The sequence below is a fragment of the Phocoena sinus genome, chromosome 2 (assembly GCF_008692025.1).
Source record: "Phocoena sinus isolate mPhoSin1 chromosome 2, mPhoSin1.pri, whole genome shotgun sequence".
In the NCBI taxonomy this organism is placed as follows: domain Eukaryota; kingdom Metazoa; phylum Chordata; class Mammalia; order Artiodactyla; family Phocoenidae; genus Phocoena; species Phocoena sinus.
In genome coordinates this window covers 36,091,925-36,119,667 of record NC_045764.1, presented here as the reverse complement: position 1 = coordinate 36,119,667, position 27,743 = coordinate 36,091,925, and the positions used below count along the sequence as shown (strand labels likewise).

Sequence of the window (27,743 nt, the reverse complement as noted above, 5' to 3'; positions counted from 1 at the left end):
GAATCCTCTTGAGCCCACTGCTGGGCCACAAAGCCAACTCACGGCCAGCCCAGCTCTCTGATCTCCAGGTCAGTAGAGCTGCTACCACTGTCCTGAGAGCCATCTGGAGCTCCAGGGACAGGGCAGGGCCAGCAGCGCCCAGTCACAAATCAGCAGGAGGGCTGACCACGCTTTCCATTTCCATCTGCCACCAGCCCAGTGAACTCCACCCCAGCTGCCCCACTCAGCCTGCGGGTCTCCCCTACATGTCCTGGTGCTTTCCCCATCCTAAATAAGACCTCCCTGCTCAGGGAGATGGTCTCAGCTACACGAAAGAGAGCAGCAGGACTTGTAAAGTCACCCTGGGGCCCGGGGCCACATCCGTGTGTACCCTACCCACCTCCTCAGGCTATTTTATTGTTTATCTGAACAATTCAGCAGGGAGCAATTCTAATGTGTGAGAAAATCCTTCTAGAGGGGGAAGTTCTCTTAGTGGTTCTCAAAGCAGGTAAGGGGGCAGCAAAGCCTCCCCCTCCTTCAAAGGGATTTAGAAATGCCGACGGCCAGGGATTCAGACCATCTTGCCATGCATGGGGCAAATGAAATGTCCACTGGCCCCACTGAGAAACTCAGTAAGAGAGAAGAGGTCCATGGCTCTGGTCCCTTCCTTAGCAGGAACAGGGGGAGGCAGACCTGGGCAGAACTGCTCTAAGGCCAAGGCTCAGCCACTTTGAGCCCACTCCTTCCCTCACGGGCCTGTGTGATTTCTTTTTCAATTGTCTAAACCCAACAGAGGATCCCACCCTAGATCCCAAGCCCTGGGCAGCCCTTATACCAGGGACAGTCAGTGGTCCTAGAATCCCTAGGCCACCGGCCACACTCCTGGAAAGGAAGGGTGATCTCAGTGTCAGAGGCCCCCAGGGGCAGAGCACCATGGATGGGCTGCTGGGAGGGGGGGACCTCAGACCAGCTCCTGCTGCTTCCACCGCCACCCTCCTGGCCCCAGGGCCACCTGAGCCAACCCACGAGTCTGTCTACAAAGTCACATACATGCCTGATAATGACCCAGTGCACCAGGACGGTGGACTGTCCAACAGGGGCTTGATGGGGGATGTGATGAAAACACTAAATTCTGTTTATACGTTTAAATGAACAAATATTTATTAAGCACCTACTTTGTGCCAGGCACTGTGCTAGGCACCCTCGCTGCATGCTGTCCCCACAGCACAGTAACCTGCTCAGAAATTAAAACCAAGAAAAGGAACATTGTCGCAACCCTACAAACTGGGGGCGGGTAGAAGTGGGCGGAGTGGATGCAGGCGATTCCCCTGCCAGAAAACGCCTCCACCAGAAATGTGTTTTCTCTCTTGGGACAAGTCTCTACTAAGTGGTTTCTTTAAAGCATCTCTGTATATACTGAGAGGGAAAACTGCTATCACCACGCCCCACGCATTGGTGCCTGGTGAACATTCGAATACTCTGAACGCTACTCAAAAAAAAGGAGTTGGAAAGGGTATTCATACTTGAATTAGAAAAATACTTTTCCAGTTCATATGGTTGCAACAGCCCTTAAGAAAGTTATAAACATCCCTGCACCTGACTGCGTAAATGTTAAGGTAGGACCTAGTTCTGGATTCCTGAGTCAGAATCGTCCAGTTGTCCATGACCTCGCAAGGCCAGAGAAGCAAGGGAGGTTTCTATTCTGGAGAGGAGAGAGTGGACGGCACCCCTGGTTTGGAAACGTGACAAACTGCGCCTGCATTTACAGAAGCCACGCGAACGGGAGGACGTCCTAGTGCTACTCTGTGTCCACACACCCTGGGGACTCACGCGCAGCCCTAGTTGTCGGCGCCCAGCTTGGAGAGGCCCCGGCGGAAGTTGTGCAGGTCATCGATCTTCCCGTCCAGCACCTCCAAGAAGCTCTTCAGCTCCTACCTTCAGGTGGCGCTGGCGGTACTTGCTCTCCTCCATGTCCGTCTTCAGGGAGCGCACTTTGTCTTCCAGGTTTCTGATTGTCTCTCTCTGCCGCCTGAAGCAAAGCGAGAGAGAAAGAAGGGTCTGGGGACAGAGCGGGAGGAGCCCCGCTGAGACCTGAGACAGCCAGGCTGTCCGTCCCCCTCGGGCGGGCTGCCTCCCTGGAGGTGTTAAGGTGTCCTGCCCCCACCCCCCTGGCATCAGGTGTGTGCCCCTCCTTCCTGCTGTTCTCTGGCAGAGGTACCAACAGCCAGCATCTCGCCTTAATACGATGCCCCCACAGAGAACACAGAACTCAGCATCCTGCCCAAGGGAGCCTGGTGCTAAGTGATGCTTTCACAAAGTGCCCAGCAGAGGAAGCCTGAAATCCCAGCACATGGGGTTTTTCAGCCCCAAGCCCACGGTGGTCAGCAGAGGCCCCCCTTTGGGTTCCATTCTGGGAGAGAGTGAGAAATAGCACAAATGGAAGAGTGACTTGTTTCTTGCCGGTTCACTGAGAAGGCGAGGTCTCCTTGGCCCCAGGCCAGCCTCTGGCCGTCAGCGAGGGAGGGACTGGCCATGCCAGACGCAGGGACAGTAGGTCTGTGCTCTGTCCGTCCCGTGGTGTTGCCATGGAGATGTTGAAGCTCCCGATGGCGGGACTGCTGTGAGTCCAAATAAGAGCTTTCATCTTACGGGCATAAAATGAGAATTTCTGAATGGGTGTACAAGAACCGGGTTACTAATACCAAGGTTGTATATCTGAAACAAAGAGCTCTCGAAGTGAGGAGAACCTCGGAGGTGAAGGAGGATCTGAAAATTCTCCTTCAGATAATGCAGCAGGTGGATCAGAAATCTGAAGCCAGCGGGGGGGGGGGTGCAGGGGGGGGCTGTCCAAGGTCATGTCCAAGGTCACTGGCTGGGGAGGTACAAATTAGCCCCTGGGTCTTAGGCTCTCAGCCCTCCTTTCCGTCCCCTGCTTCGCACCCTTCTGTGGTTCTGTAGGGACTTCTGTGGCAGGAAACAGGTCACCTACACTATGGTTATGCATAGGCCACCTTCGTATAAGTGGAGAAAACAGAAGACAAAACACTGCTGAGTCTGCACCCGGGAGGAAAGCTGGCATCTGGCGTGTAGTTACGCTGGCTTTCTAGGAATACAAAGTCTCCCTTCTTTACAAGCCAGGCGTGAAAGGGAGAGGCCTCAGGAGAAATGGTAACACCAGTGGATGCCTTCTCATCTGAGCCCAGGTGGACGTGCTCCCCGCCCTTACCTCTAACTTCTCAGAGACGTATTCACACTCCGACATGAGCTGAGGTATGATTTCACTTTGTTTTCGGAGGTCCGTCAACTCCTACAGGAGACAGAAATTGGAAAAAGAATGTGAAAGCAAGTCAGATAAAATGTATTCTTGAAAACCCCCAACTCGTGCATACAATAATGGAAGCAGCTTTCGGAACCTGTGTTGTCTGCGTAAATAATAACGGCGATGATGTTATAACTTAACACACGAGGTAATTCTAAAGGCTGAGTATGTTTCCATGAATGAATGCATGAAGGCTGAACACCACCATGAAAGAGAAGGTATGATTCCTGTTTCGGAGATGGGGAAAACCGAGGCTGAGAGAGGACTGTAACTTGCCCATGGTCTCCACCCTCTGTATACAGTAAGTCCCTACATATGAACTTCAAGCTGCGAACCTTTCAAAGATGCAAATGTGCGTTCACATGTCCAGTCATGTGAGTCAGTCCACGTGTCTGGCGTACATCGTCACGTGGCGAGGCATCCTCTACAGTGGCTGTGCGTTTGTGTACTTCACTGTACAGCGCTGTAGAGAGCACAGTCCTACAGTATCTTTATTTCATGCCCAGGATGTCCGGAAGCAAGCGTAGAAGCAGCAGTGATGTAGCTGGTACTACTGTACTTTTCAAAGTACTGTACTGCAAGGTTAAAAATGTTTCCTTTGGTTTTTGTGTGTGTTTTTTATGTATTATTTGTGTGAAAAGTATGATAAACCTATTACGGTACAGTAGGACACAGCCGGTTGTGTTAGTTGCACACCTAGGCTGACTCTGTTGGACTTACGCACAAACGGGACTTAGGCAAGTGCACTCTTGGAGTCGAACTCGTTCGTGGGTAGGGGACTTGCTGTACTTAGCGGTCCTGTCCCCCAGAAAATAAACGACTCTGTGACAGGGGGTTCTTGCTGCATTAAGTTGACAGCAGAACACAACTTCTGATAAAAGACCACCTATGAAAGTTTCCGAGTGCTTTTGCTCATGTTCAGCTCTCTCTCGGACCTGAGCGACTGATTATAGAATAAGTACAACAAGGAGGCTGCAGAGGGTAATGGTCAGGCCCTTTGCTCTGGACTATCTGTGCCCTGGTGTAGCTTTTGGCTCTGTCTCTGTGCTGAGATCCGGGCAGCTGCCAGGGCCGGTCACATGCCCCACAGCTGCCTGCCGTGTCCTTGGGTGGAGATCACCCGCCAAGGCCCAGGGGACGCCAAGCAGCACCGCTCGGAGCCCCACGACCCACCGTCTCCTTTTCTCGGAGTTCCAACTCCAGCTCCTCAATTCTTCTCTTCAACTGGGTATTCTTCTCCTTCTCTCTGTTTATCTCGCTGCACTGCTCTTCCAGCTCGTCAATCTTTAATGAATATCACATGTTAAAGCAGGGATGCCAGTTTACTGTAGTCATTAAACAAAAGATCACCACAGCTCTTTTAAAGTAAACCATAAATTAACCCACTTATAAATTTTTCCTTGTGGCTACAGACAAACTCCACGGGGCTCCCCCCTGGGCTGTTTGCTCCTGCGGGCACAGGATGCCCTCATTTAACACCAACAAAGCCACAGAAGTCACAAAACCTGGCTTCAGTATGCTCTGGGCCTCTGGTTTTCTCTCACAGTCACAGGACGGTAGCTTTAGGTTTGCTTTAAGGATCTGTCACAAGTCGGGGCCAGACATCCCATGAATCTATCTGCTTCTTCGCAGAATGACTGTCACATCATTTTAATCATGTCCTGAATGATTCTGTTGCTCTTCAAGGGGTTAAGCAAGCAGGGTAGAGAACCGAGCAACTCTGTGGGACAGTGGCTACCAACTGGGACTCAATGACATTTCAAACGTTTTAAATCAAGATGACCTTTCCCCACTGATGCACGCAGAAGGGACCTAGCCCGTGGGCCTCTTCCTGGAGAGATGACAAGTGCAGGCTGAGGTACATCCAAGCCTGACACCTCTGACACTGGGCATTTCCCAGGGGCCAAAGCATGGGTGCAGAGTGGACGGCAGGGGTGTAACCAGCAAGTAACACAAGAGCACCATGTTGATGGGGTTCCCCACAAGCAGGCAGCGGCAGTCCTCAGGGTGCAGGGCACTAGGGGGTCAACATGAGGACAATTCTTAGAGGTGACCTGCACCAGCCCTCAGGATCTGAACCTCCAGCCACAGGAGCTGCCGGAGATCCCACCAACGTCCACATCCCGCCCTGGGAATCAAGTTCCCAGTGCTTCCCGCCCAGGGAAGCTGACGCTCCGCACGGGGAGTAGGTTCCACTGCACGCATTTCCTCCACGCCCCCCCACCCCACCCCCCGCACGGCTCTTTGGTTCTTACACTCAGACGCAAAGTGAGAAACTCAGCTCTGCCCTTGGAAAAGGAAACAAAGGGCGATCAATCCCTCTGCCAGCCTCAGAAGGGAAGGTGCAGAGTCAGCACTTGGCCTGCGCCCCTCACCATCAGCACTTTATGAAAAAACGACACGAGGCAGTTTCACATGCCACCTGCTCCGAAGTAAGACGTGAAGTAGGGGAGTGGTTCCCAGGGGCTCCACTCAGAACGGGTGGGCGGGTTATACACGGGGGCAAGGGGAGCGAGTACCAATCTCAATGCGACCCGTACCCTGAAATCCTGCATTTACGGAGCAGACTGTGTTCACCGACTGTGGGATAAAAATGCTGACCAGCAAAACAGCACAGCAACCCCAGGACCTCACCTAGGAACCCGAAAACAACCGCATCAACTCAGCCCAACTCCAGAGCATGAGCGACTAATGACAGGGAAGGGCGGGGGTGAATTCTGAAAAAAACTGCAAAGCCCCCATGTCAGGGTAGGAGGGTAGAGGGCACACGAGGCCCGTCCGCATGGGCCCACCTCACGCATCAAGGGCCGTATTCCTTTCCTTGCTGCCTATCTCACATTTTAGAAAGAGCAGTTTGCAGGGAAGCAGGGTTTCTGAGCAATCATGCCTCACCATCTCCTGAATCTATTTTCTTCACTCACCCTCTGGATCCCTTTTCTCTACCGAAGATCACGGAACCACAGAAAATGCCAGAGGGAGGCCACCCACGAAAGGCCAACCCACAGCTCGCATCAGAGGGTGATCTTTGCGGGAGACAAAGCTGCAATCTCCCATTGATTTCTCTTCTCCTTTGCGATTGCAATTTTAAAACTTGGTTCAGGAAAGGTAATCAGTCAGTTCTGTACGTAGTAGCGTTCCCACTAAGGCAGGCAGGGAGGCGGAGGGGAGGACAAAGGGAGAAGCAGCGGGTCTTCCTCCTGCCCCTGGGACATGGGACCGAGGGCCAAGTGGGAGGCAGTGGGGAGAGGAAGGTCACGGCCACCCCGGCCCTCCCCACCTTGTTCCGGAGCCGTTCATTCTCGTCGTGGCAGAGGGAGAACTGCCTCTTCCACTGCTCCACGCTGGCCGCCGAGTCCTGTAGTGCCGTGGTCAGCCGGGCGTTGCTCTCCCGCAGGGTCTGCAGCTCGATCTCCCATTTCTTCACGTTGGCGGCGCTGCAGGACGGGGGCCAGGCGGTGACCGGGAGGGTGGGCACCGTCCACCCGGCTGCCCTGCGGAGGGGGCACCCGGCCACCCCCTCAGCCCATGCCTCGGGGCCACACCCTCTCCCGCCGGTGGCCTGGCAGCGAGAACCACGTGCTGAGAGGGCCTGGCACCTCCCTTTAGTGGGAACACGCTGCCTTGTTGGGTGATTTTCTCAAGGCATCACTTTAGAAGAGAACAGAATTCTCAGAGAAGGAAGAGATGTAACTTAGAATGAACTCAGCCATAAAAAGGAATGAAACCATGCCATTTGCAGCAACATGGATGCAACGAGAGATTATCCTACTAAGTGAAGTAAGTCAGACAGAGACAAATGCCATATGATATCACTCGTACGTGGAGTCTAAAATATGACACAAATGAACTTATCTACGAAGCAAAAACAGGCTCATAAACATAAGAGAACAGGCTTGTGGCTGCCAAGGGGGAAGGGGTTGAGGGAGAGATGGATTGGGAGTTTGGGGTTAGTAGATGCAACCTATTATATACAGAATGGATAAACAACAAGGTCCTATTGTATAGCACATGGAACTATATTCAACGTCCTGGGATAAACCATAATGGAAAAGAATATAAAAAAGAATTATATATATATATATATATATATGTGTGTGTGTGTGCATAACTGAGTCACTTTGCTGTACAGCAGAAATTAACGCAACATTGTGAATCAACTCTACTTCAATTAAAAAAAAAAAAGAAACTAAGAATGAAGCCACAGACTGTGGTAGAGACCCCTCCCCCATCTGCTCCCTACTGACCCCTGGCCGCAGGACTGTTCCTTCCTGAAATGAGCCTCAGGGATGTAGGTTCTGAAGTGCTGGGGTGGACCCCGGGCCCTCTGACACGCTCATGAAAGCTGCGGACACTTTCAACAAGCTCCTGACACCCCCTCTCTGGAGCCCAACAACCCCAGGTTTAAACAAACAGCCTGGGTCCAGATTTGAGAGCTGAGGACTTGAGGACAGAGGAGACAGGGGCTGGGAGTCCCCTGAGGGCAGAACTGGGGTTCCAACCACAGGATGTGTGAGGGAGCCCTGGCCGACCCTAGGTCACCTCAGGTCCGAGGGACGCCTCTGCGTTATCACCAATCCACATGATAATCCTCTGTGATCAGTGAAGTTTGAAAAAACAAACTGGAATCAGGTTGCCCTCAGTTGCCGGTCCCATTCAACGCTTCTTTTGTTTCCTGTTTTGGAGACCAGTGTTCACTGCGGCACTATTTACAATAGCCAGGACATGGAAGCAACCTACATGTCCATCAACAGAGGAATGGATAAGGACGTGGTACATACAGACAATGGAATATTAGCCATTAAAAGGAACAAAACTGGATCATTTGTAGAGACGAGGATGGACCTTAAGACTGTCATACAGAGTGAAATAAGTCAGAACGAGAAAAACAAATATCACATAATATCGCTTATATGTGGAATCTAGAAAAATGGTAGAGATGAACTTATTTGCAAAGCAGAAATAGAGACACAGACGTAGAGAACAAACGTATGGTTATCAAGGGGGTGAGGGTGGCGGGGTGGGATGAATTGGGAGGTTGGGACTGACACATATACACTACTATGTATAAAATAGATAACTAATGAAAACCTGCTGTATAGCCCAGGGAACACTACTCAATGCTGTATGGTGACCTAAATGGGAAGGAAATCTAAAAAAGAAGAGATATATGTATAGTTGATTCACTGTGCTGTACAGCAGAAACTAACACAACATTGTAAAGCAACTAAACTCCAATAAAAATTAATTAACAAAAAAAAAAACCACCTCAGACTTAGGCACTCTAAAAAAAAAAAAAAGAAAGTTTTTGGCTTCTAATCAATACTGCCTGGCTGAGGAGAGCTGTGTCTCTAAAGGCTTCTTTTTTTTTTTAATTTTTAAAAAAGTAAATACAACTGTATTTTAATAACCTGCATTATCTTTCATCCACCTCAAGGTCCTAGAACTGTGATTGGAAAATATATACTTTTGGTTTCAAACCACAGACTGAAAACATAGCAAAATATTGTTATGTGATTAATTTCAGAGTTAATGATTGAGCTGATTTCGGGAAATGGCTTCACACCCATTCCTGTAATTCACTCGTCCATTCAACTGGGATTTAAAAACATTTATTTTTAGGGGTGGAATGTTTTCATCCAGGCAGCCCACTGTGACTCAACCAAAAATAGTCTTCATGATCACCTGATGAGTAAAAGAGGCTGGTCACAGTTTTGTCCTTTGAAGTATCTGACAAAACCCAGGGTCCAAAGAAGGTGGCTGAATCTAAGGGTCCTATGTTCTTTCTGAAATTCCTTAATTCCTGTCAGATCACAGGAATTAAGCTCCACGCACACTGGTCAGGCTGGCTGGGTTGCAGAGGTGGGTGCCTCTGGGAAGATTTACCAGCCATGTGACCTTGGGCAAGGGCTCACTGTACCACCTGGGACTCAGTTTCCTTACCTGTAAAATGGGGGAATTAATATGATAGAGTTCTTAAACGGGGCAGGTCTGAGGAAAGCAGCTTCTCAGCCACAGAGAGGCTGGGGGAAGCCGGCCGAGTCCCCTGCCAGGTGAGCAGAATGACTCCCAAAGACAGCAGTTCTGAAGGTGCTCATGGGGCCAGCCTTACACCGTGAGACCCAGCCTAGCCTTTGGGAAACAGGCCACATTCTCAAGATATGAAAACACAAGCACAGGGCTTCCCTGGTGGCACAGTGGTTGAGAGTCTGCCTGCAGCTGCAGGGGACACGGGTTCGTGCCCCGGTCCAGGAAGATCCCACATGCAGCGGAGCGGCTGGGCCCGTGAGCCATGGCCACTGAGCCTGCACGTCCGGAGCCTGTACTCCGCAACGGGAGAGGCCACAACAGTGAGAGGCCCGCGTACCGCAAAAAACAAACAAAAAACAAGGAAAACACAAGCACAGCTAGTATTGTCATTAAAAGTTAAAATCTTGTTGATATCGTCATGGAGGTTGTGTTAAAGTTGTAGATCAATTTAAGGGAAATTGATACTTTTTAAAATATTGAGGCTTCCTACCACTTCCCAATAGACTTTTTCTATTTGTTGAATTATTCACGTATGGCCCTCAAAATCATTTGAGTTTTCTTCACAAAGATCCTGTACATTTCTTAAGTTTATTCCCATGTATTTTATGGTTCTAGTTCATATTGTAAAGGAAATCTCTTCTTCAAATATATAGTCTACGTGATGTTTGTTTGTATATAGAAAAGCTACTAATTTTTGTGAGATTTTATTTTATTTTCAAGATAGTTTCTTAGGTTTTAATATGTTTTTCAGTGTTATCATATATGAATAAATGATAAATTTGGCTACTCAAAAACCAAAACAGGGACTTCCCTGGTTGTCCAGTGGTTAAGACTCCATACTCCCAATGTAGGGGGCATGGGTTTGACCCCTGGTTGGGGAACTAAGATTCCCTCATGCCGCATGGCACAGGCCACCCCCTCAAAAAAAATGAAACGTAAGCACTGGGACAGGGACTTCCCTGGTGGTCCAGTGGTTAGGACTCCATGCTTCCATTGCAGGGGACCTGGGTTCCATCCTTGGCTGGGGAATTAAGATCTCACAAGTCTTGTGGCATGGCAAAAAAAAAAAAAAAGCACAGGGACACCTCTCTCTTTCTCACACACACACATAGATGCTGATGTGCACAGAGAACAACCATGAAGGCAGCTGGTCTTCCTTTGGCCAGGAGTCAAGACCGGATGCTCTGAGCAGGACCCAGTCTCCTTTCCCAACTTCCTGAAACCCTGCCCAGTGGGAAAGGCTGCAGGGAAGTGCTGACCTGGGAGACAACAGCACCTGGATTTGAACATGCTCACCTCTGTGTCAGAGCGATCTTCAGCTTGTTGTTCTCAGACTTGAGGTGTGTGTTGGCAGGACCCGCAGAAGATGCCTTTTCATCGTCCGTTCCGTTGATGCTGGATGCCTGAGTGGAAGATGGGGTTTCACACCCAGATTCCTGGCCAGACTGAATCACTTGCACACCTTATCGCTTGTCCTCACAGCGGAAGCAAATCAGGCATGATGAGGAACTGTGTGGTTATGAGTGTGGGAGAACCAACGCATCCAACCAGAATGCAGCAAAGACTAACAAGTCCACAGACTAATAACAAGACTATCCGTGGAGACTCCACTTGGAGTCCAGACAGTCTGTGCATTTTACCCACAAGACAGCATACCGGGCCGTTATGCAGAACCTTTTCACTCAAACTTTACAGGTAAACCTAACAAGCCCGGATACCTGATCTCCTTAAATAACACAGGACAGAAGCCACAGATGGAAAGAGGGGGAGAGTTTTAGGGACTTCCCTGGCGGTCCAGTGGTTAAGACGCCGTGCTTCCAATGCAGGGGGAGCAGGTTCAATCCCTTGTTGGGGAACAAAGACCCCACATGCTGCAGGGCATGGCCAAAAGAAAAAAAAAGAAAAAGAAAGGGGGGAGGAGGGTTTTATAATAAGAAACAGTGAATGAGTTAAGAGAAAAAGTATAAGAAGCTGAGATGACTTAAAAATCCCGGGGCTACAGAGAGATGAACACACTCATTTGAAAAAAAAAAACAAACAAACAGGAACCAGATATGGGTGTCTGCGACTATTTAGCAATGTGATGAATATTCTGAAATGTTTGCTGTAATAAACCATACTACATGGAGGTGAAACCTCATCTGGTCTTGGATAAGATCTTAGAAAGATTTTATTTCGTCCAAGAAGAATAAGGGCAAAGGAAAGACAAGAAGGGAATGACGTATGACTAAATTTCTACATCGCAAAAAAGTGCCATAAACGATATCAGAATGTAAGCAACAATGTGGGGGAAATATTTTCAATGCATACTAAAAACAAAAATGCTAATACTATTCCTATACTAAAAAACCCCTAGAGTCCTCAACTTTTAGAGTGACGCGCTGAAATATTTATGGATGAAATGATGTCTGGCACTGGCTTTAAAACAAAGACGGAGGGAGAGGGGGGGTGTAGATGAAACCATTGGTCATAAAGTCCTAATTGTTAAAGCTGACCTATGGGTCCATGGGGGTTCATTTACCCAGTTCTGCCTAGTTTTGTATATATTCAAAACTAACCATGTTAAAAAATAAAGTTCTTGGAAATGAACACAAAAAAATGGAAAGGATATGCAATTGACATTTACAGAAGAAGAAATACATAGAATTAATAAACAAAAAAATTTAATCTCACTAGTAAAGAAATACAAAATTTAAAAAGCCAATAAAGTACATTTTTCTTCTGTCAAATCAACAAAGCTTTGTTGGGGAGGGAACGGGAGGGGAAAATGCTCTCATTCACTGCTGGTGGGAGTCACAATTGTACATTTCTGTAGGGATGTTTGCAGTGTGTGTCAAAAGCTCTCAAAACGTCCTACCGGGCTTCCCTGGTGGCGCAGTGGTTGACAGTCCGCCTGCCGAAGCAGGGGACACGGGTTCGTGCCCCGGTCCGGGAAGATCCCACATGCCGTGGAGTGGCTAGGCCCGTGAGCCATGGCCACTGATCTTGTGCGTCTGGAGCCTGTGCTCCGCAACGGGAGAGGCCACAACAGTGAGAGGCCCGTGTACCGCAAAAAAAAAAAAAAAACAACGTCCTACCCCTTGCTGGGAAAACTGGACAGCCACATGTAAAAGAATGAAATTAGAACACTCCCTAACACCATACACAAAAATAAACTCCAAATGGATTAAAGACCTAACTGTAAGACCAGACACTATAATACTCTTAGAGGAAAACATAGGAAGAACACTCTGTGACATAAATCACAGCAAGATCTTTTTTGATCCACCTCCTACAGTAATGGAAATAAAACAAAAATAAACAAATGGGACCTAATGAAACTTAAAAGCTTTGCAAAGCAAAGGAAACTACAAAACAAGACAAAAAGACAACCCTCAGAATGGGAGAAGATATTTGAAAACGAATCAATGGACAAAGGATTAATCTCCAAAATATATAACAGCTCAGGCAGCTCAATATTAAAAAAACAAACAACCCAATCAAAAAATGGGCAGAAGACCTAAATAGACATTTCTCCAAAGAAGACATACAGATGGCCAAGAAGCACATGAAAAGCTGCTCAACATCACTAATTATTAGAAAAATGCAAATCAAAACTACAATGAGGTATCACCTCACACCAGTTAGAATGGGCATCATCAGAAAATCTACAAACAACAAATGTTTGGAGAGGGTGTGGAGAAAAGGAACCCTCTCTGCACTGTTGGTGGGAATGTAAATTGATACAGCCACTAGGGAGAACAGTATGGAGGTTCCCTAAAAAACTAAAAATAGAACTACCATATGACCCAGCAATCCCACTACTGGGCATATACCTGGAGAAAACCATAATTCAAAAAGACACATGCAACCCAGTGTTTACTGCAGCACTATTTACAGTAGCCAGGTCATGGAAGCAACCTAAATGCCCATCAGCAGATGAATGGATAAAGAAGATGGGGTACATGTATACAATGGAATATTACTCAGCCATAAAAAGGAACGAAATTGGGTCATTTGTAGAGACGTGGATGGATCTAGAGACTGTCATACATAGTGAAGTAAGTCAGAAAGAGAAAAACAAATACTGTATATTAACACATATATATGGAACCTAGAACAACGGTACAGATGAACAGTTTTCAGGGCAGAAATAGACACACAGATGTGGAGAACAAACGTATGGACACCAATGGGGGAAAGTGGCGGGGGTGGTGGTGGTGGGATGAATTGGGAGATTGGGATTGACATGTATACACTAATATGTATAGAATGGATAACTAATAAGAACCTGCTGTATAAAAAATAAATAAAATAAAATCCAAAAAAAAAAAAATTGTTGACCAGAAAAAAAAAAAGTCCTACCCTTAACCTAATACTTCCACTTCAAGAATTTATGCTGCAGAAACCATCAAATGCACAAAAGGTGTGCAAGAATGCTTAGCATGGTGTTATTTATATTAATGAAAAATTAGAAACAACACCGATGTCCCAAATTATAGGAGGTTAATGGAATAAGTTGTGATACAAACACTGGAATACTATCTAGCCATTAAAATAGTTTTGAAAAGGGATATTTGAAAACACAAGGAAAGGATCATAACAAATAAGTTTTTTAAAAAAAGATCAAAAAGACAAAACACAAAATAACACAAAAATATACTGGAAAGCTATATTAGGAAAAAACACACAAAAACATTAACAAAATATCTTTGGTAACTCTTATTGTATAATAATCTTAGCATTCCAAAAAAAAAAAACACAGAGAAAGTCCTTAGACTATGGACCATTTCAAGTGCCCAATTTTACAGATCCTCAGCGATTACTCAGTACAATAATTAGTATACTAAATTAACAGTATCATTTAGATGTCATTAAAGATGATTTACAAAGATTCGGGAAAGTTCCTGCCCACTTGAAGTCTAATACACATTCATTTCCATAAATCCCTAGGGGCATCTTTTATAGGATTCAGCTTCAGCTAGTGCTGACGGCCAAGTCTAGGGTGTTGATCTTGACTGCTCAGGAATGCCCACGCCTCCTGTTTCTCTTTCCACAAGCTGTCCCGACATCCATCCATAGCTGGTCTGGCCCTGGCCATTCTCCACCCCACAGCCTCCTCTCCGATCTTCCTGCCCTCAGCTCCTCCCTGACTTCCTCACCACCCGCATGCAACCTTCATGCAATTCCTGATCAGTAGCCATAAACATCTCCAATGTCTTCCCATTATCCAACAATAAATAATTAAGTAAGAATGATCCACCCATGAAGAATTTCAGGTCCTCCACAGTACCTCCAAGCGCATCTCTGTTCCTCCCACGGTGCACCTCACCCCTAGGCAGGGAGACCCCTGGCTGCCTTGCATTTACATCATGCTTACCCCTAATCCCAGACCCCAGCTCCTACGTCTCGTCAGGTCTCCCTTTCCCTGTCTCTCTACACATAACCATGTCACTAGGTCAAGGTTTCCACCTACCACTACATACCCCAATCTAGACGTCAGGAAGGCAGGTATTTTTATTTCAGGTTAAAATAGGTCCCTTTTAGTCAATTATCACACTTTTAAGTAGACAGATAACTCAGTTCCTGGCAAAGCCACATTTACGTTGGCTAAACCAGAGCTGTTGGAATACACCTCCCACCTGACTTTGTTATAATAGGGAGGACAGACGAGGACTCTCTGGCATCGATCAAGTTTCTCTGTCATGGGCACAGGTACCTGCATTTGTCCATGAGCATCCTTCATGCAGACCTCACCTCCCAACACAGAAAGAAAACACTTCACCTTGGCTTTTTTTTTTTTTTTTTTTTGTGGTACACGGGCCTCTCACTGTTGTGGCCTCTCCCGTTGCAGAGCACAGGCTCCGGACGCGCAGGCTCAGAGGCCATGGCTCACGGGCCTAGCCGCTCCGCGGCATGTGGGATCTTCCCGGACCGGGACATGAACCCGCATCTCCCGCATTGGCAGGCGGACTCTCAACCACTGCGCTACCAGGGAAGCCCATTGGCATTGGTTTTTAAACCGTGACCAGAGGACATCCCAGACCAGGGACATGCATTAACTCTAATCTCATCAAACGTTTTCCATCCAAAATATATCACCACATCCTGAAAAATTCAAGAGTCTCTTACATGTCACATTCATCTCACTGTGAGCAGGCTAATAGTTGAAAAAGTTTTCAAAATGCCCTACTGCGAAAATTTCCTATTTCTTGTCAAAAGTGACAAGGAACAGAGTCTCAATCGCTGATTATAGTCATTCATTTTACGGACAAATTACTTACTTGGGAATGATTGCTCGAGGTCTCGATTTTCTCCTGAGATTTGTCTCTGGCTAGTCTGGCAGCTTCTTTCACCTCCTGGAACTTCTCTGCAAACTGAACATGAAGAAGAATTACTAGGGATTTCCTTAACCTTACACATGGCTGATATTCAGAACCTACCTTTATTATTTTGCATTCCTTTTAAGCCAATAAATCCTGTATAAATCCAGAAGAAGGATTTTATTTGAGATTTAAAAGAAATGAATATAATGAATGCTTTTTCCAAAAAAAACCACTATTGGCCAAGGTCAGATCTGAACGAATTTCTAAGATACTGAAGCTAGATTTGATGGCGAAATATTAAAAACACATACCTCTGGCTAACAGCACCTAATACAAATGCAACAAAAGAAATTTAGCTATAGTGCAAAAGGAATCCACGAAAAACTTCATAATCCCTATTGAAAAATCCAAGAACTCTTACAAGTCAATGTCATGAAAAACAAAAACACCCAAAAAGTTGAGAAGGAACAGTCCTAGATTTTTTTTTTTTTTTTGCGGTACGCGGGCCTCTCACTGTTGTGGCCTCTCCCGTTGCGGAGCACAGGCTCCGGACGCGCAGGCTCAGCGGCCATGGCTCATGGGCCCAGCCACTCCGCGGCACGTGGGATCCTCCCAGACCAGGGCACAAACCCGTGTCCCCTGCATCGGCAGGTGGACTCTCAACCACTGCACCACCAGGGAAGCCCAGTCCTAGATTTTAAAGGCCTAAGATATAAAACGGCAAAATGCAACGTGTAGCCTAGGACTGAGTCCTCTTTTGAACAGACCAAGTAGAAGACTTCTGGGCAAAAAGGAGGGAAATGTGAGCATGGACTGGATAAGATGACACCAAGGAGTTACTTTATTTATTTATCTATTTATCTATCTATTTATTTATTTATTTATGGCTGCTTTGGGTTTTCGTTGCTGCGCACGGGCTTTCTCTAGCTGAGGCGAGCAGGGGCTACTCTTCGTTGCAGTGCACCGGCTTCTCATTGCAATGGCTTCTCTTGCTGTGGAGCACGGGCTCTAGGCGCATGGGCTTCAGTAGTTGTGGCGCATAGGCTCAGTAGTTGTGGCTTGCGGGCCCTAGAGTACGCAGGCTTCAGTAGTTACAGCGCGCAGGCTCGGTAGTTGTGGCTCGCGGGCTCTAGAGCTCAGTGGCTGTGGCGCACGGGCTTCATTGCTCCGTGGCATGTGGGAGCTTCCCGGACCAGGACTCCAACCCGTGTCCCCCACATTGGCAGGTGGATTCTTAACCACTGCGCCACCAGGGAAGTCCAGGAGTTATTATTAATTTTGTTAAAAGTGCTGATGATGTTTTGGTTGTTGGGGAATGTGATTCTTTAGAGATCAACACTGAAGTATTTAGGTGTGAAATGTCTCGATGTCTGTAATTTACTTTAAAGTACTTCAGCAGCAATAAAAACAGATGAAGCAATGTGGCACAGTGTTCACTGTTAAATCTACGTGATGCGCATATGGGTGCCCACTACACTATGCTCTCTGCTTTCAAAAATGTTTTAATATTTTCTTAAAAGAAAAAAATTCTTAAAATCCCAGGGCAATCATATCAATCACTGCTTTATAGTCACTGACAAGGCAACTGATTTTAATCAGCCAATACGTTGTTTGAACAGAGAACATTCTATGATAGCTAATGCTGACATCACACAGCAAGAGAGAGCCAAATGTTGCTGAGAAACGAAAAACAGCTGGCCAAGTGGCAAGCCCACCAACAATTCTGTGGCTTTTGCTGAGAACTCTATTTCTGAGCACAGGCCGCCCTCTGAGTGCTTCACAAAGCCAACAACAATGGTCTGCTTTGGGAAACCTTGCCGGGTGATAGCCGTTGGTCAACCAAGCACCCAGTAGAGGCAGAGAAGGTCAGTGTGGCAACACTGGCCTGTGTTGCCCCCACAGGCCTGTAAATAAAGCCATAGCTACAGGGCTTCATTTAACCAACCTAGAGCTGTCAGAGAAAAATCACATTACCTGTTGCTTAAAAGACGTGAGGTCTAGCAAGGATGGACAAAGCACCCGCCTTCCTTTTAGGGGCCCCGTAAGTAAAAACATCATGTCATGAACTCCTTGACGGCAGGGTCCACGCTTTTCCTCTTTGCACCCTCCCCTGACACCTGGCAGAGAGCAGGCACAAATAAGTTTGTTCAGTGAATGAATGAGCTCTGGGTTCCAGATTTGCACACCTACGCCCACTTGAAAAAAAATCATGTCAAAGTACAGGCCAAACCTAAGGACCTAAGAAGGTACTGTGGTAAGTGTCTTGGGAGTATTCTGCCCCATCTTTCTGCTTCCTAAGCTTAACTGATTGGATCAACCTAGGAACTAGATAGAGCATCACTTGGAATATGAACATTATCCCGGAAGAGATTTTGTGCAGGCACTATAAAGGCCTTTCAATCTTATTAAGACATTAAAAGATGCAACTATTAAAAGGTATGATCTTAAATGTTTTTGTGCCCCACTATCAACTAAAAGTCAAACGTGATTTGAAGAAAACGGTAATGCATGTGGTTCTCAGTAGACACACCTGCTAATGGAGTCCCCCCATGCTGTGCTTAGGAAGGTGAGGCTGGCTGTCTCCCACAAGCCTCTCAATTCACCAGGCTCCCAAACCAAAAGTCATTGTTCTTTACAGCCTGTCCTTGTGCCTGTCAGGGTCTCTTTCTCTCAGGGTCTTATTCGAAGTTGCTTGTAAACTAGATTGGACATGTCATCAGCCAGGGTCATGCTTATTCAGTCAACAAACATGGTCTGAGCACCATTCACACCTTCAGCAAACAAAAATTTTCACCATGAGCTGGGCCATGCCCTAGGTTAGGTGCTGCGGTGTGAACACTGTGTATGTATCAGATAGAGGGCGAGACTTGGGTAGCAGAGATAGTGGCAAAGAAGTCAGCAAATAAAGCCCTGCCGGGCTTTGATAGAACAAGTTGCCTCTGGATGGAGCTTGGGGGCCTCCATTCTGTCTGTCTCCTCCTACCTGACCCTGAACATCTGGGATGACCCTCGGCGCAACTCTTGGAGACTCAGCCCAGAGCACAAACCTTCAGTTCCAATGGGCCCTTCTCTCTTTGTCACCTGGCACCCATCATGGTGGCCCCTCCAGGTGTCCCACAGTTTTGTCTTGGGGTGGGCTACTTAGTACCCTCTTCCCCTAGACCCTCAGCATAGGCACATTTACAAGGTAAGGAGTTTAATGGCTTCTTAACAGACATTCTCTTGTTTGCTCCTCTCCATCCTCTGTAGGACAGGAATTTCTTTTTTTTCTTAATATTTTATTTATTTGGTTGTGCCGGGTCCTTAGTTGTGGCAGGCGGGCTCCTTAGTTGTGGCATGCTCACTCTTAGTTGTGGCATGCATGTGGGATCTAGTTCCCTGACCAGGGATCGACACTGCATTGGGATGTGCGGAGTCTTAACCACTGTGCCACCAGGGAAGTCCCTAGGATGGGAATTCTTATGTATAGTTTCCTGAAAAGAAAATGGAGTCTTAGAGAGGTTAAAATTTGCCCATGGTCACATGGCTAGTAAATAATAAACCTGAACTTGAGCCCAGATCTGATTTCCACACAATCATCCACACATCCAGTTACTTTCGTGTGTTTATAAGAATGCCAAGAGTCTTGTCCACAGCCGTTGCTAAACACTTATTGATTGGATTTTCCATTTGCAAAGAGATGCCCTTACCTTAAAATAGAATTGTACTCACTTCCTCTTTAAAAGAAAATTCTAAAAGCTTTAACGCCATGGGAACCTTTAAGGCAAAGACAAGGCCTGAGGATTAGAATAGCAGATACAGAATGAGGGGCCCAGGTGACAAGTTCTGATTTTACAGCTCTCCTCAGCTTCACTATTTAGCTGTTCTTTTTCTCAGTTACAGAAGAGGGGCAAGGAACAACTGTCACACATACATCAAAACACACATCCTGATAGGACCTCAAGGTGACAGTGCTACTACACAGGCAGACCTCACTTTATCACATTTCACAGATACCGTGTTTTTTACAAATTGAAGGCTGGTGGCAACCCTGCATCAAGCAAGTCTATCGGTACCATTTTTCCAACAGTATTTGCTCACTTCATGTCTCTGTGTCACTAATTCTCACAATGTTTCAAACTTTCATGGTGACCTGCCATCAGTGATCTTTGCTGTTACTAAAATTCAGTGACGCCTCAGATAATGGTTAGCAATTATTAGCCACAACGTATTTTTTAAATGTAGGTATATACATTGTTATTTTAGACATAATGCTAGCGCACACTTAACGGACTACAGTATAGTGTAAACATAACTTTTACATGCACTGCGAAGCCAAAAAATTTGTGTGACTTGCTTTATTGCAGGATTTGCTTTATTGCGGTGGTCTGGAACCAAATTCACAATATCTCCAAGGCACGCCTGTGAACAGTAACAGCCTAGAACATCTCAAAAAAGGGGAGAAAAGGACATGTATTCTCGACTCCTAGGGATGAGATAAGACACTCGGTTAGAATGTACAGTCTTACTGTGTACTCACAGCTACCCTGAGGTCCTCTTACTACTGTCAGTATACAAATGGGGCACAGATGGGTTTCGAAACTGGCCAAGTTCACACTGGGACTGAACACAGGCCATCTGAAGCCAGTGCTGGACACTCCAGGGCCCTATGATTTATCTGCTTAACTGCTACCTTAGCTAAGATGCCCAACTCTGACACATGCCTTTCAAATGCGGGCAAATGAACTGCTCTGTACCTTGGTTTCTTTATACATGAAATGTGGGTACTAATACACGGATCACTGGAGGATGAGAGATGGGGGCTTTGCTGGGTGTATGATAGGGGTTCAACAGAGAGAGAAGCACAGCTTCTCTGGCCTTGATTGGACTTAATACCACGAACTTTAGTAAAAGAATGCCACAAAAGGGTGAATTCATTCAGTCAAAAGTATTAACTAGTTATCTCTGTGTGCTAGGGACTGTGCTGGGTACACTGAAATACCCAAGAAAGACTTGGTTCCTGTCCTCAAAGGAATTCTGAGTCTGTAGGGGATTTCGTTTTATATTCAAATGGGTGAGAATCAAAAGAATTTTTATCAGAAAATAAGCTTAAAATGTAATGAAGTAGGATAAGCTCTACCAGATACATTTTACGTAAATAAATAATCATTTAAAAAGAGGTGGCATTATGGGAATAGGCCCTACCATTTATATAAAAAATAGCTATGACAAAGGAGGAATCATAAATTAATGGAGAAAATTATTCAAAAATATGACTGAAGGCCTTCCCTGGCGGCGCAGTGGTTGAGAGTCTGCCTGCCGATGCAGGGGACGTGGGGGTTCGTGCCCCGGTCCGGGAAGATCCCACGTGCCGCGGAGCGGCTGGGCCCGTGAGCCATGGCCGCTGAGCCTGCGCGTCCGGAGCCTGTGCTCCGCAACGGGAGAGGCCACAACATTGAGAGGCCCGCGTACCGCCAAAAAAAAAAAAAAAAAGCAAAAATATGACTGAGATAATTTTGGTAAACTGAGGGGAAATGAATTTAAATCCTTAGGTGAACCAGTAGCGTGACAAATCAACGATGGGTTAAAGGGGTAAGTTTTTTTTTTTAAATCTGGATGCAAGCAGAGTTGAACATTCATCAGACTTCTGCTTGAGGGGTGAGAGGGTAATTTTCTAAACTTGTAAGAAACAAAAGAAAATCACAAAAGTGACAGACTTGACTGCCTAACAATTCAAAGCTTTCGCATATAAAAAGAAAAAAAAAAAAAAAACTAAATCAGAAGGGAAACAACAGCGTGGGGGAAATATCTATAGCTAGGCCAGTACAACAGAAAAAGGGCCATTATCTTTAGTATAGAAAGAGTTTGTACAAATTGAAAAGGAAAATATGAAAACCCCGAGAGATAAATGGCAAAATTCAGGAATAAAAAATACAACAAGTAGGGCTTCTCTGGTGGCGCAGTGGTTGGGAGTCCGCCTGCCGATGCAGGGGACACGGGTTCGTGCCCCAGTCCGGGAAGATCCCACATGCCGCGGAGCGGCTGGGCCCGTGAGCCATGGCCGCTGAGCCTGTGCGTCTGTAGCCTGTGCTCCACAATGGGAGAGGCCACAACAGTGAGAGGCCCGCGTACCGCAAAAAAAAAAAAAAAAAAATACAACAAGTAAACAGTTTATAGAGAAGATCGTTCAGCCTTGCTGGAAATGCAAAGCAAAATACTGAGGCACCATTCTTTGCCTGCTGAATTAGCAAACGCTAAAAACAATTATAATATCCTGTGCTGGCAAAGGTATTCCTGGCAGCATTGTGACTGGTACAGCCCCACCGAGAAGCAATTTGGAAATATGTATCGTAAGTGAGAAAAAAATGTTCCTACCCACTGACCTAGTGAGATCACTTTTGGGAAACTATTCTTCAAAATAATTGGGACTATGAAAAAAAAAAAAGGCCTTAAATATAAAGATGTTAACCTTAGCATTAACTATAATCATGAAAAACTGGAAGCAATCCAGGGCGCCCTGGGAGAAGGATGGGAGGTTTCCACTCACAGCCTCCAACTGTTGGAATGAAAGCAGTCTTCACTGAGCGAGGTGCCAAGATGACCGCCCTTTGGTGAAAAAGCCCCTCTCTCCAAGTCTTAAGCTTTCTCATATTTCCCCCCTTATTATAAAAAAAGCACACATGCTTGTACATTTAGTAAGTATAATTTAGGAAAAAATATCTTTTTAAAACCTAGAGTCCCATCACCCAGAGATAGGCATTAACCATATAAATTTTTGATTTTTTTCCTATCTGTAGACATGCATCCACTACACATATTCGTTAAAAAATAGAATACTGTACATCTGCTTTTCAAGCTACTTTTGATATTAACGATATGACAATACTTCCATGCATTTATATGATCGCCTATTACATTACCTGAATTGCTGCACATATCACCCTGAAGGATATACTGGAGTTTATTTAATTAATTTCCTACGGCTGGACACTTAGGCTGGTGTTTTTGTCTTTCTGTTTTTGCTATTATAAGTGATGCTGCAAGGAAAATTCTTGTAGCTAATTCTCTGGACGCAGTTACAATTACTTCCTTAGAACAGATTCCTGTAAATAAAACTCATGGATCAAAGGACATTCAAACCACAAATGTTTCTTAATATAGGCCAAATTCTCATGTCTTTTCTTATTAGGATCATTTTCTATAGTTTTTAAATGTGTGGTAATAATTTTGTAATCAAAATCATCATCATCATATATTATGATAGAAAATGAAAGACTATTGTTTTATGTCATTTGTGGCTTTTTTGGCCTGGGTCTTTGAAGACCCTAGGGCAGACGCTACCTATTTGCTTATTCAAAATCCATTTCTTCTTTTCCCTTAGCTTAACAGAATCTCAATTTGTCTAGAGCAGGACATTTCCCAGGTGGTAGAGAATGAGAACTGATCTAAGCTGACCATGGTAAGACATTTGTCTGCCTCTATTTTTTTTTCCCTAAAGATGGGTGTGGGAGGGTGGCCTAGGGACCCAAGACTGATAACAGTATCCCCAAAAGAAATCTGCCAAGGGAGTTTACAGGGAGGGTTGTGGTACCACCCTCCTGCCATGAATGCAGACGTGATGGATAGAGCTTAAGAAGCCATTTTATCATCATGAGGAAAAGGATAGTCAAAGAAACAAAACACACAGAGCCCTACACCCGATATCACGGAGCCACTGTACTAATGCTGGCAACTGCCTGCCTTAAGACTTGTCTTTTGTATGAAAAGCATAAGCCCTCTTTGTTACTTGCAGCCAAAAACGTTCTAACTAGAACATATCAAAAGAATGTTCAATATCCCCCACTGAAAGAAAAATTAGCCTTTTAAATCACAAAGGTAGGAGATAGAGCAATGCTCTCACAACTACACTGAGTTAATGAAGTGAGCGTAAGGACACAAATTTGAATTTGAAATGACATAACTGAAAAGGGTCAAAAGCAAACGCCACATATGGGCCAGGGTTTAGACGGACCAATCACAGAGCACTAGCAAGTCCACCCTGGATCACTCCGCTTCGCGGCAGAATGTGTTTCCTTCTGCCTGCAATGAGTGAGATGGACACAAACATCTCAAGGTCATATGCCAGAAACCATCTAAACTTTAACAACTGGATCATTCTTACACTTGGTTCTCCTTCCTTTGATCTCTTCAGAAGCCCTTCCTTTTGTCAGAACACGTAAGTCCCTTTTCAACATTCTTCAGTAGGCTGAGGCGTTATGCCCTCTTCAGCGGGTGGACAGACTCCCAGCTTACCTCCGGGAAAATGTAGCTCCTGTCATTTTGGAAAGCCTATATAAAGAGCAGAAAGTGTCCCTGTAATACTTTCTGGATTTTGGTGTGAAGTGGTCCTTATAAAGGGAGCAGTAAAGACAAAGGTATCTATTTTCCTCCTGGGGGGTAAAAAGAGAAGTGTGTATAAAGTGTTCTTAAATGAAAACATCCACACTGGTGTCCCTTTTTCTAGCCTAGTTATAGTGTTTGATTACCAACTCCCCTTTCAGGTCTGTGGGTGGCTGCTCTGTGAAGTCGAGAATATTCAGCCACAGCTGTCCTCTCAGCAACACACCTCGGGAACCCGTGAGGCCCAAGTTCCTCTGTGCTAATTGCCACTTGTCGAAGAGTGCCAGCCTCACATCATGGTAATTTATCAGTGTGTGGTTAATAGTTCCCTTCAAAGGGAAGGGGACAAGTTGATTTGAAACATTCTGAACAAAGGAGACATCTGAGGGCTTCTTTGGTACGGCTTTGTGACAATGGCAGGTCACAGTCACAAAGCGGGACTCCAATGCCGCTGGAGGAGACCGGGTAACTCGGGAAGACAGGGCACTCCCCTTTAATGATAGGACACCTTCTTCTGTCTGGGAAAAATTAGAAGTGGCCACACCTGGAAGCAGGCGCAGCCCAAGGTCTCTTCAGTTCTCAGGGGCACAAAGAATGGGACTTTAACAACTTGTTCTCATTTTTGTTCTGAGTTCTCCCTCCTTTCAACTCTTTTCATTGATACGCTACCCCTTATCCTTCCTAGCTACTCTGAGTCCTCCAAAGATTGAAGAAATTGTTCCAGGCAACTGAGAGTAACCCTCAAACCATCCTAGGCTTCCGTGAAGAACTCCAGCCCTGGGTGGGATCAGGGGCCGTGGAGCCAAGGTGGGCCTAGCCAGGACACCTTCGCTGACAGAAGCCCCCCATCTGACCCTGCCCAGCAGTCTGAGGCTTCCAGGCATATCAGTCTGGATAGGAGACACTTGGCAGGGGAGGCATTGCTCCCACCACCCCTCTTCTCCCCACCAGGCACTTCTTCAGAGGGAAAAGGCATGCAATCCCCAAGAACCACTTCAGACAGAGGTTCTGGTTAATTATTCTTGCAACAAATCACCATCATACTTGCTTCCACTTTATAGAAATTCACTCTGATCCTCACAGCACCTATTCCTCTTCCTCATTTCAGACAATGGCATCACATCATCCATCCATCCCCACCCCAGTCTTTGCCTCCCACATCAACTCACCGAGTGCCACCAGTTTAGCTCCTCAGTATTTCTTAAATCTCTCCAACTCTTACACAAGCCCTCATCATCTCTGATCTGGACTAACACAAGCGAATCTGTCTTGATGCCAGAAAATAATCCACCTAAAATGAAAATCTGATCATTTTTTTTCTTGGCTTAAAATCTTTCACAGGCCATAGGATAAAGTCCAGAAACTCTGGCATGACACAGAAGGCCTTCCAACAGCTGGCCTCTATCAGCCTTCCCCACCCCAACACCTGGGCAACCCTGTTAACAGTGAACCGTTTGCAGTTTCCCTCACACAGTGTCAGGATTTTGCCTGTACTCCTCCCGTTGTCTGGAGGATGATGGAAAAGGGAAATCCTCCCTGTGGCACGACGTGGAACATCTCATTGTCCGGTGTGCACAGGAGAGGTGACCTGGAGTTGGAGTCTACACTGAACCCTGGGGAAATGGTTAAGGGCCTAGCTGCATGGGAGGGATTGGGAAGAAATCAAGCTGGAGGGGTAGTGACAAAGAGATCTGGGAAATGGCTACAACAATGGGCCCAAATCGAACCAGAGCCTGGAGATATTCACGTTCCCCATGAATGCTTGCAATGGACTGAAAGTCTGTGTCTCCCTCAAATTCATATGTGGCAATCCTAACCCTCAGTGGGATGGACTAGGAGGTGGAGCCTTTGGGAGGTGACTGGGTCATAAGGATGGAGCCCTCATGGCTGGGAATAATGCCCTTATAAAAGAGACCGCAGGGCTTCCCTAGTGGCGCAGTGGTTGAGAGTCCACCTGCCGATGCAGGGGACATGGGTTCATGCCCCGGTCCGGGAAGATCCCACGTGCCGCGGAGCGGCTGGGCCCATGAGCCATGGCCGCTGAGCCTGCGCGTCCGGAGCCTGTGTTCCGCAACGGGAGAGGCCACAACAGTGAGAGGCCTGCGTACCGCAAAAAAAAAAAAAACAAAAAAAAAAAAAACTAAAAATAGAATTACCATATGACCCAGCAATCCACTACTGGGCATATACCCTGAGAAAACCATAATTCAAAAAGACACATGCACCCTAATGTTCACTGCAGCACTATTTACAATAGCCAGGACATGGAAGCAACCTAAATGCCCATCAACAGAGGAATGGATAAAGAAGATGTGGTACATATATACAATGCAACATTACTCAGCCATGAAAAGGAATGAAACTGGGTCATTTGTTGAGATGTGGATGGACCTAGAGACTGTCATACAGAGTGAAGTAAGAAAGAGAAAGACGAATATCATATATTAACGCATATATGTGGAATCTGGAAAAATGGCATAGATGATCTTATACCATTTTTATGCAAAGCAGAAACCGAGGCACAGACGTAGAGAACAAATGTATGGATACCAAGGCGGAAAGGGGGGGGGTGGGAGGAACTGAGAGATTGGGATTGACATATATACACTATTGATACTATGTATAAAATAGATAACTAATGAGGACCTACTGTATAGCACAGGGAACTCTACTCAATGCTCTGTGGTGACCTAAATGGGAAGGAAATCCAAAAAAGAGGGGATATATGTATATGTATAGCTGATTCACTTTGCTGTACAGTAGAAACTAACACAACATTGTAAGGCAACTATACTCCAATAAAAATTAATTATAAAAAAAAAAAGAACTGTGAGAGGCTGTTGTTTAAATACCCAGTCTATGGTATTTTGTTATAATAGCCTGAACAGACCAAGACAATGCTCTTCGGAAGCCTCCACCCTCCAGCAAAAAGAATCCTTAGAACTAGGGGCAGGAAGGCTGCTCTATGGGTACCCAGTCATTCTCTTCCCCAGGCAGCCTGGCCCTTGCTCAAAAGGCTTACGGACACACTGGCCTTGGTGCCGGGGAGAGACTGTGGCGTGGCCTTGACAATACCTACTCCTGTCATGGCCACCCTGACCTCTGGCCCCGTTGAGTATCAACTGCCAACAGCAGTGACCCACCCTGAGGCCCTGATTCTGCATCACACTTCTAAGTGACCAGCCAGCTCCCTGGTGGAAAGCTGATTACGCAGGGCCCTTCCTCCAGAGCACACAGTAATTTACCCTCACCAGGACAGACGTATACTACGAACTGTCATGCCTCCCGACCCCCCAACCCACAAACTTACTTAATGCCTTCTGTACCACACAGCACCACCTCCAACTGTAAGGCCAACTGGCCCGAGGCAGGGGAACACAATCAGATTCACAGGTTGCATCAGACCGAAATTCCCCGGACCACCCAGTTCCAGAAACTGCCCTGGAGACATTGCGGACCACCACCCAGTTCCAGGAACTGACCTGGGGACTTTGAACCCAGCCCAGCCTTCCCGCCTTTTGAGGGGCGGGACTAACGGTCCCCCAGGATACCCGAAAAGACCACCAAATAAGGAATACCCTGCGCCCTCCCAGATTCACCACACCCCTTTCCCTTCTTCCCCTATAAAGTCTTGCCCAACCCTCGCCCGGGTACGACTTCTCTGGCCCCTTTCTCTCGGACCAGTGAACCTCGCCCGGGAGCGCTCCCTCATAAAGCTCACTTGAAGCTTTCCTCTGTTTTGTGGTGCCGTTTGT

The 27,743-nt window shown here is 46.3% G+C and overlaps 1 protein-coding gene across 1 annotated transcript in view; it reads right to left on the bottom strand.

Annotated features, from left to right (window-relative positions):
• Positions 1 to 1,120: 1,120 nt before the first annotated feature.
• Positions 1,121 to 27,743, bottom strand: part of HOMER2 (homer scaffold protein 2) — an 85,564-nt gene continuing 58,941 nt past the window's right edge. Inside the window, 8 exon segments of the mRNA XM_032624761.1 lie at positions 1,121 to 1,910; positions 1,912 to 1,986; positions 1,988 to 2,008; positions 3,206 to 3,286; positions 4,472 to 4,582; positions 6,576 to 6,732; positions 10,622 to 10,728; positions 15,589 to 15,681. Coding sequence (XP_032480652.1) covers positions 1,818 to 1,910; positions 1,912 to 1,986; positions 1,988 to 2,008; positions 3,206 to 3,286; positions 4,472 to 4,582; positions 6,576 to 6,732; positions 10,622 to 10,728; positions 15,589 to 15,681 — 738 coding nt within the window. The 3' untranslated portion in view covers positions 1,121 to 1,817.